The following is a 14,707-nucleotide window of genomic DNA, read 5'->3' as shown; positions in this document are numbered from 1 at the left end:
TCTTCGATGGCCGTGTTATAAAGTGGCAAGGTCGCATAAGAGGATGACAGAATTCGCAGTAAGTAGCCCAGAATCCCTTCAAGCCTGTTAAGTTGAATCAAGACGGTGAAATTATGGAACGTCTAGACACGCCAATAATCGTAGATTCAAGCGACGTCCTAGAATTTTGCAACCGCATATGAATTGGATCTATTATTCAACGTTATCTTCATTATATTTTATAGTACTTAATATTTAGGGTCCATTTGTTATGTAGATTTTGTATACCGTTTTAATTTGGAATAATCTTATTTTTTCCGCTCTTTAATAAAATTAAACTTTTTACTTCATTGTGTTACCGTCAGAATGATAGTCTCCCTACATATTGTTGGTTTAGTCGTATTTCAAATAAAACCGAGTCTTTTGTGTGAGAGGGTGTCATAGGTTCACAGATGAGGCCAACTGGCCAACCGGTGTCCTAATAACTACTCTTGATTTAGTCTTTGTGTGTTCGAGCATATCATGATATACAAATTCATTATCTTTTATATATCACTTCCATTGATTGTTTTAGATTGTTCTACGACAACAATCTTATATGTAAACTACTAAGTTACTAACTAGTGCTTCTAACTCTAATAGAGCCAGAAACGCTAAACTCCTATGCTTCTTATGTCGTGATTTAGCCAAGCATGCGTGGCTCATTTGAAACGATCTCCCTAATTTTTAAACGTGGAGTGAAGCTACACCCTTATGGCCTTACTGTGGCACAAGCGAGCGCCACTGACTAGGTAACTGTTGCTATTCTATGCATTTTCTAATGTCCTAAAGATCATACAAGAGCATTCCAATCAGAAAAATACATCACCTCGATTGTAATTTGCAACTCAAAATCATTTATATTCCAAGCATAAAAATCGCATTATTTCAACAACCATGATTAACTGAAAACCAAACAGCAGTAAAATACAACTTACAACTAAAATTCAGCTGCATTACAAATCATCTAAACTGAGGTTTCTGCAATAAAGCAGTCAATACCATCTCCAAAGGCTTATACCCTAACTTAAACAACAAAGGCTTATAAACCATCTTCAAATCAACCCCTTTACTAAAAAATCGATCAATCCACAAAAACCCGCCTCCTCGCAACACTCTATCAATATCATACAACGAAAATTCCAACATAATCTTCGGTATCCACCTATTCACAGCATGCCCACATCTCACCAAATTCACCACACCGTCATAAACCGGCAGTCGTTGTTGCAGTGGCGCGTGTATTGCCACCACCCCGCGAATTGCATTCACCTCACTGTAAGGTACACCAAAGTTCATAGTTGATAAGAATACTCTAGAATAATATCTTTATTATTATATTGTATAATGTCTTTGGTTATCTTGTAATTAGCAAATCTCGCGTAAATAGGCTAGTTATGATTTGTTTCCTTCTTAGTCATATTGTGTAGCTAGGATTTACATAAATACTCACCTTGTCATTGTAATGTATGCAATTCTTAATATTATGAAACCTTTTCCACAACTCTCACTATTTTATCATGGTATTAGAGCCTCGTGCTCTTAATAGAAGGTAACACCTCAGAGTAGATCCTTAGGTCGGAAGTCAACCCACTCAACCAAAACCCGATTTTGCTCGCTTGACTTATACGTATAATCCCTCTTCCGCTGCTACCAACCCTAGAATTGCATCAAACCCCTCATCTATATTTTGGCTACCACCCTTTTAGCCACCACTCCGAAAACTATGGCCAGTACCTTTTTTTTCACAAGTGTTAAAATAACAATCCTGTTCACGGCCTTCGAAACCTGGGCATAACCTTACATTCACTATCTATTGTCACAAAACTACCATCCTCTTGGTACAAACCAACATCACAACCAAAAACGCTCGTCTTGAGCTTTGCTTATTCAAACCCACACAATATTTTTTTTCCTACTTTAATGTAAAAACCAGTCCCACTCATGATTTTTTATTTTGGTAAATATCAAAGAAGGGGTCCATCCCACACCACAACCCTTAAACCAAACCCATGATACACCAATGCTATGGTCACAACCATCTCAATCACTTTCAAAACTAGGCCAACACCTTCCCAGCCACCACAAAAATTGCATATTACCACCAAATTCCGCACCAACAAACAACAATAATTATTATTAATATTGATAGTATTATAACCGTATTAAACTCCCTGTCTCCCATCCATCTTATCATTATGGCAAACCCAAACTTGGCTACTCCATGGTATCAAATCCAATATTATGGCACCATGCACCATCCCAGTCACCACCACTTAACAACCACCTTTTTGGTACAAACCCTCATCACAACCAAAAATATCCGTTTTAAACCTTCATTTGCTAAACCCATACTTTTTTCTTGTTTTTGTCAGTTGATAGAACAATCTTACACCTATTTTGTCTATCCATTGCAAACCATAATACCCCACTGTCAAACGCTTGGCATAGTGGTGGTCATATTCATCCAAATAAAACACAAACTCATCACTTTTGTATCCTATAAATTCTTACTCTTACTGTGTTTCAACCGAAGATTAAAATTTTCATTTGAGACTCGCCTGACTAGCCGCACCACGTCCTAGCCCAAAAACCAAGCACCATCCTAACTAGTGAGACACATTGAACCAGCAACTTGGGCCCAGTGGCATCTACTTTGTGCTGGTGTGTTGAAACCACTACCCATAGCACACCCACCTACTCGCCGTCTCAGATTCTAATGGAGCTCTGCCTCCTCGACCTTTTATTCTCACCACCCCCAATCGTTCTAACATGGCAACACCCTAAATTGTCATGAAAGTATGAAACCTCTCACCAAACACATTTTTGTTAACACCTGCGTTCCAACCCTGCAGATTACAGAACGCGGACCCATCCGTAGGCTTCGCTACACCAGTTTAGAACACCTAATGGTTCACCCATTACTCCATTAGTGCTCGTAAAGAACAAGACAAACCATGGCCCAAGTTGTGATCCACAGGTCCTCGTCCAACAAGCGAACCTGTCCGTATGGCAACTTCAACCCTGACAACCAGACCTCAGCCTCCACCATTTCTAGGACCTCTTCTCGTTCTACCGGTACACTACCGTCTTCTCTTCAAGATTGGTCTTTTCGTATCGACGTCCATCTTGCGGGGGAATAATAAGAATACTCTAGAATAATATCTTTATTATTATATTGTATAATATCTTTGGTTATCTTGTAATTAGCAAATCTCGCGTAAATAGGCTAGTTATGATTTGTTTCCTTCTTAATCATATTGTGTGGCTAGGATTTACATAAATACTTACCTTGTAATTCATATAAATAGACTTATTGTATGTCAATGTAATGTATGCAATTCTTAATATTATGAAACCTTTCCCATAACTTTCACCATTCTATCAATAGTTGTAGTCAGAATAGTCACATTTTTTTCCTGCACATTCGCAGCAAAATTTCCAAATCCACCACCAATGTCAATCCCTAATCTTAAAGTGGATTTAGATTTTTTTCGCAATGTCGAAAAGTTGTGAAATTATTATAAGATCTAAACTAGACTTATAAACCATAAACTCTTGTTTATGACTAGGATGATTAAGCACAAATTTCGTTTTAAACAGTTAAAACTCTTGCATGTAACATAAGGGTAATTCTTCCAAATTACAACAGAATCTAAATCAGACAACCTAGGATTAACAGTAGTTCTAGAAAAACATCTCCTATGTGGCAACAGATGACAACCTCGGAGAATCAAAGATTCTGCCAGCTGTACATCATAAGGACACAAACTGAATGTTGTATAGTTCATATACTGGTGCAGCATTTCAGGGCGCTCATGACAGGTAGTAGGAATTGCTGAAACCCGGGATAATGTAACGAGGTCTGAAGGTGGAAGCGGGGCGTTGTGGGCGAGTGATGGAGAGTGGAGGTGCGTGAGACGGGTTATCGTGGTGCGTATCATGTGGAGTTAGTGTAGGAGGTGGTTAGGGACTTGAGGAGTTAGGTTTTTTGGTTTGAGGAAGTTTGTTGTGGTTGAAAGATGGTATAAAGAGAGGAGATTTGTTGCAAACATGGTTCGTATAAGTATGGTGTTTATTGTACCCATTTTGATTGACATTGTTGAAGGTGATTTAGACTATTTTTAGTTTTTAAAGAGCTCTTTGTTCAAGATTGACACATGAGTGACAAGTTTCACAGTGATGGTGAGGAAGATGACAATATTTACCGTTTTATATTTGTCTTAACATTAAAATGGATCATATAGCATCTCCCTTGCATAGATGGGACAAGTGTTTTTTTCTACTTCCTCTATTCTCATATGATGTACCCATTTTATTAAAATACTCCACTCATATATTCAATAAATGGGTACATCATATAAAAATGGAGGAAGTAATATATTGACATTCTGGTTTGTCTTTTCTCTTCTACTTAGTATTTGAGCGGTTAAATTTAAGACGAATATTTTTGTTTAGTAAGGATTTGTGAGACGGTCTCTTATAATAATTAGGGTAAATTGATAATTTATACCTAATATAATTCACTTTTTCAAATCTTATACCTAAGATAACTTTCTTCCAAAACTTATACCTAAAATCCTCATCTTTTTCATACTCAATACCAAATCTCATCAAATGACTATGTTACCCTTACTAATTTATCTATGACCACATTTTTGCCTGTCATATTAACCTATAACCCATCTCCACCCTATGACTTCATCATCCACCGGTGGGGGTGCCATAAGAGGCGTGAGGGGTTTGTGGTGTAGCTGAGTCTTGTGGTTTTGGGGAGCTGTGGGCGTTTAATGGGTCTCACATGAAGGGCCTACCGACGAGTGACACATCTAACAACGATGGTTATGTCATCGGGGGAGGTGAGTCGTCGTGGAAGTAGTAAGGTGGGAGTGGTGGATGAGAGAGTTTAGTGATTAATGTTATGGAGTAAGGGTGGTGATATGTTAATTAGTAAGATTTTCGGTATAAGTTTTGAAAAAAAAAAATCTTAGGTATAAAATTCGAAAATGTGTATTATAATAGGTATAAGGTTATCAATTTACCCTAATTTATAAGTAATATTTTCAACATTCCAACTGATTTTCGTTCTACTGATTTTGGTTCTACTAAAGGACAAATTTTTAATGTTGGATAATTAACTTGATAAATGGCATAAATATATTTTGTGTGAAATGCGATGAATTATGAAATAATAATACATACTCCCTCCTATTCATAATAAAGTTCCCCTTTCATTTTAATACAAGAATTAAGGATACACAGTACCCCACCATATAAATAAATTTGGACCACACAAATACACTATCCCACCATACAATTAAATTTGGGCCAAACAAACACTTAACAAGAAAAGGAAATAGAGAAGATATTGTGAATAGACAGAAAAAGAAATAGGGAAGTTTATATTGAATACGAGGGAGTATATGTGAGTGATGGAGAAAGGTGTGAGGTAAACTAGAAGTTGCGAGTTCTTTGATTAAGTTATATTTTATTGGGCTTTTATCTTATTGGAGTGGTCTTATAATATAAAACTGTCTTATTCAACAATTTGTGAACTCTTATATATCTTGATTACGATTATTGAATACGAAGTATAATCTTATATGTTCCACACTGAAAAGAAAAAAGAGAAAAGGTACTCCGAAGTATTTTCCACATTTACATGCTTGATATAGGATTTATTTACACCAAATTTCCTTTCAATTTTCATGCATTTCGACTCCTTCTGAGTCTTGTATATCTTACCTTGCATTTTGTGCCCGATCCCCAAGTCAATGATTATGTATTCCTCTTGCAGGATTTGAGGAAGGAATAGAGGAATCGGAGCAAGGAAGACGGTCCAATGAAGTCTAGCATGAAGAAAGGAGGGAAGAAAGCTGAGAAGAGTCCCCACCCGGTCAGCCGGCTGGAACCCCCCCTCATATACTCGGCTTTGTGAAATTGAAAGGAACTTACAACGAACTCCCAGCCGGGCAAGGCACCGGCAGCCGGCCGGCCGGCCGGCCGGATGGGAGCACAAGATAAAGGAAGAAAATAGAAGGATTTCCAGAGAACTCCCAGCCGGGCAGACCACTGGCAGTTGGCTGGCCGGCTAGGAGTACAAGAAGAAGAGCAAAAGTCAAAAGGGAAGGGAGACACTCAAGGTGAGTTCCCAGCCGGTGGACCACCGGCAGCCGGTCCACCGGCTAGACACACCTTACATTTTCTTACAAAGAACTCCCAGCCGATCGAGGAACCGGCAGCCGGCCCACCGGCTGGGACCCCCTTTCCACATTTTATCTTTCTTGTAATTTCAAACCTAATTTGGGTGTAACCTATAAATACCTCCTCCCTTAATCATTTGTAGACATAACCCTAGATCTGAAACTTTCCTTAATTTATGCAATCTTTCCTTAATCAAAGCAGTAATCTTTCCTCAATCAATATTAGTTACTTATAAAAATTAGCTTAGTAATAGTTTATATCAATTGTTTACATTTAGCATTGAGTTGTAATTTGAAGATTGGTGAAGACTATTCTTCCATTTTAATCCAAGATTGCAACTTTGTCTTCAATTAATATATTTCCTCTTTTATTAATTGTTCTTATTTCATTTGTTTACATTGAAATTGTTTGATTAGTTTATCTTATAAGTTTGAAATCCTCTACTTGTTCCATGTTAAAATCTATATCTTTTGTGCTTGTTATTGGAATGATGTGTGAGTAGTGACTCCCTAGGGTTTAGGGGGGGGTCTTAAGAGGGAATCAATAGTATGACTAGGAGATTTACGCTTGGGTTTTGGGTAAAATGGATAGTCCTTCTTTACATGCACATAAGGTATTTGAGGAATTGTGTGAGTGAAAGCTCACACCTTTCTTCATTGTTTACTTAAATCCTCTATATATGAAAGTGTGTAGGGTGTTTTGATAGCATGTTTAGGAGAGGATTGAATGCTTAATGAAGATTATGTGTCATCGTGGGTCCCAAGATATTGAGCCTCTTACCTAGACTACTCATTACCCTTACCCGGTTATTTGCCTTTGATTACTCTTACCCCCCCCCCCCCAAGTGAACCCGAAAACCCTAGTTTAGACACAAATAGTTTACAACCTTTGCTCCATCACTGTTTTAGTTGCTTAAATTAGTTTCATATACTTCAAACCTTATTGTTCGACTAAAATAGACCTAGGACAAGTTGAGTATACACCCCCACAATCCTTGAGTTCGACACCCGATAAGTACTACCTTTTTATCGGAAATTATAAATTACTTTGATAGTAGGAAAAGACGACTAAATTCTCTACTCATCAATGCTGAGTAACATGATTCGGCCTACCTTACACTCTATGACAATCTCGTAAAAGACGTTGCCCAATCACAAGTTTCACAACTAATCAAATACCCTCTCAAAAATTCTTATTTATTGATATATCCACATTAAATTTAAAAAGATGTTAAATAAAATAGATGACCACAAAACCGAATGGCTAGCTAGAGACTAGGGAAAAGGTTTTCCGTCTTTCCAAATAAAATGCAATTTTACTCGTTTAAATATTAAAATTTATGTGCACATCATAAGAGAAATTTAATCTACCCCTTTGCATTCGATTCCCATGAGGCCATGACTCATGCCCAAATTTTCATGTCTCTAGTCATATGGCACATCATGTAAACACGATAATAAACCAACCTAATTCAACTATAAAAACTTTTACATAAAGCTGCATATGGCAACCAGCTTATTCAGTAAAGTTATGAGAGGTAATGCTCTTAAGTTATGACATGGGTTCAAACTCCGCCAGCATCAAAATTAGTGTTATGTTGACTCCCTCTACGAAAAAAAATATCTCTTTTTGTTCTCTTCTAACTAATACGGAGTAGTATGGTAGTATAAACTCTATAGTTGTGCATTTGTGTGCATATGTAGGGTTAGACAACTTTAGATCCACAATGAACCATTTACTCTGAACCGAAATTCGATCGAATTATTTTAGGTCCGATATTCGGTCTACATTTTGTAGGTTTTGATCTTTGATGTGTTTCAAGGTTAATTTTTATAATTTTTTGAAATAATTTATAAATTTCCCATAATTAAATTAAACAATAATTTGATTATTTATTATATTGATTTGAAGAAATTAAATTTAATTAGTGCATAATTATTAGTGACCATAATTATCGGGTTTGTTTCGATCCAAGACCAAAAAAATTCGAACCGATCTTCACTCCACAAAATTCATAATTTCGGTGTCGCTCCGGCCGGTCAGGGTCTTGAACCGATGCTCAACCCTGCGTATTTATTATTTTTCCCTCTGTGGTCTATGAATTTCTTTCCCGACGAATAGTCGGAATTTTCGCCCAAATCAATTTCTCCAATTGATGTGCAATTGTGCATTAATGGATCCATCAAATTCGAAGAAATCAAAGATGAGATACGATCGACGAGTCAATTTTGTCAGGTACTCCCGATTTTCCCCCATTTCTCGTTTTAACTTAAAATTACCATAGATTCAGCTGTTAATTGGTTATGATTTTGCATTTATTACTGTCTGATTAGTATTTTTTTGATCGATGATTTGAGTTCTGTCTGATTAGGGTAGGAAATTGTGATTTTTCTTTGCTGTTTTAGATTATTAATGATATACAGTAGTTGATTTTGCATGAAATTTTAACAATTCAAATCCAGTTGATGGATTTGTTAACTACGTCTTTAATGAGAATTATGGTAATACGCTTAATTATGGATTAATTTTGCTAACCATTGTGGAAGTAAACCCATTGCTTCTGTATCACTGAGATATACTCCCTCCGTCCCGGTCAATTGTTGTCCTTTGGTTTTGGCACAAAGACCAAATAAAGGGGAGGAGGCTAGTTATAAGATGACAAGTGGACCAAATTGAACGTGAAAAATCAAATTGCTCATCAAATGCAATCCTAAAATAGAAAAGACAACAATTGACTAAGACACCCAAATGACCGGGATAGAGGGAGTAATTCACGAAGCTGAGTAAGGTTGGCAAATGGTTGGATCTCAGCTCTTAGGGTGTGTTTGGATACTATTTTAGGAGGGAAAGGGAGGGGAGGGGGAGTGAGGGGGAGGAAAGGTAGGGGAGGGGAGGGGAGGGGAGGGAAAATAAATTATGGTGGTTTGGATAACAAAAATGATGAAAGGGTGATGGAAGGGGGGGAAGAGGGAGATGGTAGAGTGGATGGAGGAGGATGATGATGAAATGAGAGTTAAAAAAAGTTTTCCTTCCAAATCTTGTCAATGATGGAAAGATTTTAGTTTGCTCTAAAGGAGGGAAATTAAATCCTCTCATTCCCCTCCCCTTCCATTTCCCTCCTTCTATATATTGTAACCAAACAAAAGAAATTAAACCCCTCCTTTTCCTTCCCCTCCCTTTCCCTCTAATTCTCTCAATCCAAACACACCATTAATGTCATTCTACTGAGGCCAACATTGGTCAATTTACGTAGCTTAGCTAAATTTGAGATCAGTTGTCCTGGTTTAGCATTGTCATACATGAGAAATAACGCTTCAAGATTTGTTAGATTCGATATAGAGGATGGGACGACACCACTAAAATCATTATTAGCAAGGTACAAAAGTTAGAGCTTTGTCAGGTTACCTAAGGAAGATTGGATAGATCCTGATAATTTACAAAGGGATAATTCAAGCATTTCCCATCGAGCAAGTCTTCCAACTGAAGGAGGCATTTCTTCTGACAAAGATGTGCCAGATAGAAAAATCTTTTTGAGAGGACTATGCCACTTAAACTCTGGAGGAGACCCACCAATATCGCCATTGAAACTCAGTATGAGGGTCTCAAGACGTGGCAAGTGAAAAGATTCGGTGGAAGCTTACCATACAAATTACAGTTATCAATGCTAATCTGTTTTAAAGTGGTTAAGTTTTGGAGATTAACTGGGACAGTGGAGGACACATCAACGTTTTCTTTAAATCGAGCTCTTGTAGATGAGTAAAATTTTGAATTAACTTTTGAAGGGAATGATTTTGAAGTTTTATCAATTGAGTCTCTGTCGAGTCGTCTCCAAGTCCTAGGACAGCAAGCTCGGACAATTTTGAAATACTTGCTGGTATCTGGCCACGGAATTTTGACTTAAAGAGCCTGAGGACTCAAAACCTAGAAAGTCGGTTGAGGTCAGAAGGGATTCGAGAATAGTTGAAGTTAGTATAACTAAGGATAAGCTTTCTTAGATAGGCTAGGACACTAGGTTAAAGATGGTGTTGTTTGGAGGAAAAGTACCGGAAAGACAACTGGCTGTGAGGTCAAGACCGATCACATGACCTGATTTCGTGTCGCACTCCACACCGTCCCATGAACAGCAATTCACACTTTGCCCTCCCACCCATGTTTTCGTCTTTTCATACGGTATGGTAATTGCATAGGTATTAGAAGAGTCGCGTTTACAGTTTATATGGAAACTGCTCTTGAACTGTAACAAGGCTAGCTGCTCATGACCATGACAGTGTGGCTGAAAAGAAGACAGAGAGTTAGAATGTACTATTATGACATTAAAAGATACTACAAGAAGGCTAAACAAATACAAGAAGTGATGCATTGATGTTGATTTTTACGTGCAATTTTTTTCGTGTTCGTAAGTACTTTGGTTGATATGCAGAGATGAAAACTTGGGCTTGCTTTATAGGTATCCAAGCCCCAGGGGTCAACAAAGTCAATGTCGTTATATTTTTTTCTCCATTCACTAAGTGCAATCTGCCAACTTCTTTGTTTAATGTTTGCCTAGTTTCGGGGTTAGAATTTTTGTGGGTGATAGATTCTTTGATGCAGTTCTCGTCGCAATTTCATCTTCGGTCGTTGGAAAGAGCCTCTTTGTGTTACTAGCAAAAGGAGAAGGTTGCGTACATTCGACAATTCATATGTCCGTTTTAGTTTAAGGTAAATATGTCCGTTAAAGATAAATATTATCCATTAAAAACAGTAAAATATTATAGCTGGGACAAAAGTATAATATCTAGGGACTAGTATAAAGCTTGTCTCATTTATCCAAGTGTACTGTTATTTAACCAGCTTTAGTCTAAGGAGTAAGTACACATATACTCATTTATATCTAGGGACTAGTATAAATATTTTGATTGAGAGATATTGTTTTTTTGGCAGCTGTAAAATTAGATTGAAAGATGAAAAGGCTTGTTTTATAGGTGTCTAAGTACTGAAAATGTATGCTATCAGTGTTGCAGTGAGGACGGCATGTGGGACAGTCTCTGCAGCGAAAATCTTTGATGGTGCATCTTTATTCAAGACTTGATCAAACAAGAGAGACTTGACTCAGGTAATAGACAATTTTTGATTGATTACACGTATTCAGTATTAGAAAACCTTCACGTATCCGGGTCCCTTGGAGAACCCCTAGTGACTGGGTGCAAGTGAGGTACATGACTTACTGACTGACTGACTGACTATACTTCATTTGATAGTACGGTGAAGAAAGCATAGCTCATGAGACTTCTTGCTCAAGGCATTATACAAGCAGATTCAATGTCGACGGTGCTGTCTTTTTGCTCTCCTCACTTTTCTCCTTGGCCTCCGTTGAAACGTCTCCATAAACCATTCATGGTGCTTGTCAGTAATGTAGAGCTTCCCAATGACAATGCCAATTATGAATCCGCTTGCACACCCACATGATCTAACGATCCAGTCAACTGATCCGGAACCCTCCTTGCTCTCATCCTTTGTCGTTGGTGGGGATTCCAGAGCATCTGCATTTTGACATTTTTCAGATAATGGGCTTCCACACAGTCTTGAGTTTCCCACATAAGAGCCACTTAGGAAGGTGTTAAATTGGTTTCCTTGCGGTATGGGGCCTTCTAAATCATTGTAGGAAACATCAAAGACCTCAAGAGATGTTAATTGAGCCAACTCTGGGGGGATGACTCCGTAGAGCTTGTTCCGAGAAAGGTCCAAGGACTCGAGATCTATCATGTTAGCCACTGACGCTGGAATCTTGCCATCTAGATTGTTGTTTGATAAGTTGAGTGCTTGCAGCCCTTTGAGATCTCCAATGACATCTGGAATCTTGCCTGTGAAGTTATTGCTGGAGAAGTCGATTACTCTAAAGACTTCAAGTATCTCCGAAAAAAGTCTCTCACTGCCTTTGGTTGTTATTGTCATCGAATAATTTAATTTCTGAAAAAAAATGATTCCATCTTCATCTTCACCCGCTTCCACTACAAAACTAATCTTTGTACTATATAAATCAGATTGTCCTTCCTTCACAGCCATCATGTTACTCCAATTTCGAAGATATCTCGATGATAAGTCACCAGTGTAAAAGTTATGTGAGAGATCAATGATACGCAGACTACAAAACCAACACCCTAAATCTTGATCAGATATGCTTCCATGAAAGTTGTTATGGCTCAGAACCAAAACCTGTAAGTTGGGAAGACTTCCTAACCATGATGGGAAAGTATCATTTATACGATTGTTTCCTATATCGAGAACCTCCAGCCTTGTACAGTTCTCCAATGACTTTGGCAGGTCACCTTCCAATTGATTTTCACTCAGGTTTATCATCTTTATATTGCAGTTCGATGTGAAGGATATTGGGATACTGCCATGGAATTTGTTCTGTCTCAAGTTCAAAACTTGTAATGAATTGCCAAGCTGATCTCCTATGCAATGAGGGATCGGCTGGCTACTCAAGTTGTTGCTTGACAAATCCAGCATGGTTAGAGATCTAGCCATGCATATTTGTTTCGGTATTACTCCCGTAAGCAAGTTATTTGAGACATCGTAACTCTTTATTGACACCGGTGGAATAGGAAGTTCTCCTTGGAAGTTATTACCCTCAATGCCAAATACTTGCAAGCGAACCCATGGGAGGGTTGTCACTGGTTGTTCAAAACCTGTCAGATTATTACGAGCTAGCTCAAAACTCAGGAGAGTTTCTTTACTTGTGTTCACAAACCATTGTGGAATGCTACCCTTGATATGGTTTTGGTCCAGCCGCAAATGCTCTAGTTTCTTCTGATCTCGTAAGAATGCTGGAAATTCAGTTAAGTTGCAAGACACCAGCCGTAGGAATTGTAGGTTGATAAAAGATGAATTGGTCTGTGAAGTGGGGGAAAATTTCAGGCTGGTACCAGATAAATCAAGATACCGGAGTTTTTCTAAACTAGAAACTGTCTCAAAGTTGGCAAACAAGTTATTGTAGTACACTATCAAACCTTGTAGATTTTTTAGTGTAGTAATCCAATGCGGTATTGGACCCTCCAACTGATTTCCTCCCAGTGCTAGAATCTCTAGTTTGGTTAGATTTCCTAACCACTGTGGAAGTTGACCCACTACTTGAGTATTGCTGAGAAATAATTCACGAAGCTCAGTAAGGTTGGCGAAAGAAAGTGGGATCTTAGATCTTAATGTCATTCCACTGAGGCCAACTTTGGTCAAAGTATGTAGCTTACCTAAGTTTGAGATCAGTTGTCCAGGCTTAACATTGAGGTTCATGAGATATAGAGCTTGAAGATTTGTTAGATTTGATATAGAGGGTGGGATGACACCGCTAATATCATTGTCATCAAGGTACAAATGTGAGAGCTTTGTCAGGTTACCTAGAGAAGATGGGATAGATCCTGATATTTGACAAAGGGATAATTCAAGATTTTCCAATTGAGCAAGTCGTCCAATTGAAGGAGGCAATTCTCCGGACAAAGATGTGCCAGTTAGAATAATCCTTTTGAGAGGACTATGCCACTGAAACTCGGGAAGAGACCCACTAATATCGCCATTTAAACTCAGTTTGAAGGTCTCAAGATGTGGCAAGTGAAAAAGATTTGGTGGAAGCTTACCATACAAATTACAGTTATCAATGCTAATCTGTTTTAAAGTGGTCAAGTTTTGGAGATTAACTGGCATTGTGGAGGACGCATCAACATTTTTTAGGTCGAGCTCTTCTAGATGGGTGAAATTTTGAATTAACTGTTCAAGGGAAGGATTTTGAAGTTTTAGCAATTGAGTATCGCTCGAGTCCTCTCCAAGTTCTAGGACAGTGAGCTCGGGCAAATTTGAAATTTCTGCTGGTATTTGCCCACTAAATTTGGACTTGAAGAGCCTAAGGACTTGCAACTTAGAAAGTTGGTCGACCTCAGAAGGGATTCGAGAATAGTTGAAGTTATTATAACTAAGGATGAGCTTTCTGAGATACGCTAGGTTAAAAATGGCGCTGTTTGGAGGAAAAGTACCGGAAAGACAACTGGCTGTGAGGTCAAGACCGATCACATGACCTGATTTCCTGTCGCACTCCACACCGTCCCATGAACAGCAGTTTGCACTTTGCCCTCCTACCCATGATTTCGTCTTTTCATACGGTATGATATCTGCAAAGGTATTAGAAGAGTCGCGTTTACAGTTTATATGAAAACTGTTTTTGAACTGCAACAGGGCTTGCCGCTCTTGAGCAGGACAGAGTGGCTGAAAAGAAGACAGAGAGTTAGAATGTATTATTATGACATTAAAAGATACTACAAGTAGGCTAAACAAGTACAAGAAATGATGCATTGATGCTGATTTATATGTGCAAATCTTTTCGTGTTTGTTTTGTACTTCGATTAATATGCACAGATGAATGAATATTGAGCTTGTTTTATAGATACCCAAGCCACAAGGTTCAACCTAGTCAATGTCGGTTTTTCTACATTCAGTAATGCAATCTGCCAAAGTCTTT

At 38.1% G+C, this 14,707-nt stretch overlaps 1 protein-coding gene and 1 pseudogene across 1 annotated transcript; both read right to left on the bottom strand.

Moving 5' to 3' along the window:
• Nucleotides 1-981: 981 nt before the first annotated feature.
• Nucleotides 982-4,127, bottom strand: LOC141651100 (putative methyltransferase At1g29790; annotated as a pseudogene).
• Nucleotides 4,128-9,607: 5,480 nt separating this feature from the next.
• On the bottom strand, nt 9,608-14,707 carry LOC141651099 (receptor-like protein 7). Its single transcript, XM_074458825.1, has 3 exons — nt 11,554-14,707; nt 10,267-10,495; nt 9,608-9,858 (listed from the first exon to the last, which is right to left on the bottom strand). The coding sequence occupies exons 1-3, from the start codon at nt 14,539-14,541 to the stop codon at nt 9,608-9,610; spliced, it is 3,468 nt and encodes a 1,155-aa protein (XP_074314926.1). The 5' UTR covers nt 14,542-14,707.

This window comes from Silene latifolia, chromosome 4, assembly GCF_048544455.1.
Source record: "Silene latifolia isolate original U9 population chromosome 4, ASM4854445v1, whole genome shotgun sequence".
NCBI classification, from domain to species: domain Eukaryota; kingdom Viridiplantae; phylum Streptophyta; class Magnoliopsida; order Caryophyllales; family Caryophyllaceae; genus Silene; species Silene latifolia.
Note: the sequence above shows the minus strand (reverse complement) of the source record. Positions and strands in the feature narration are given on the sequence as shown.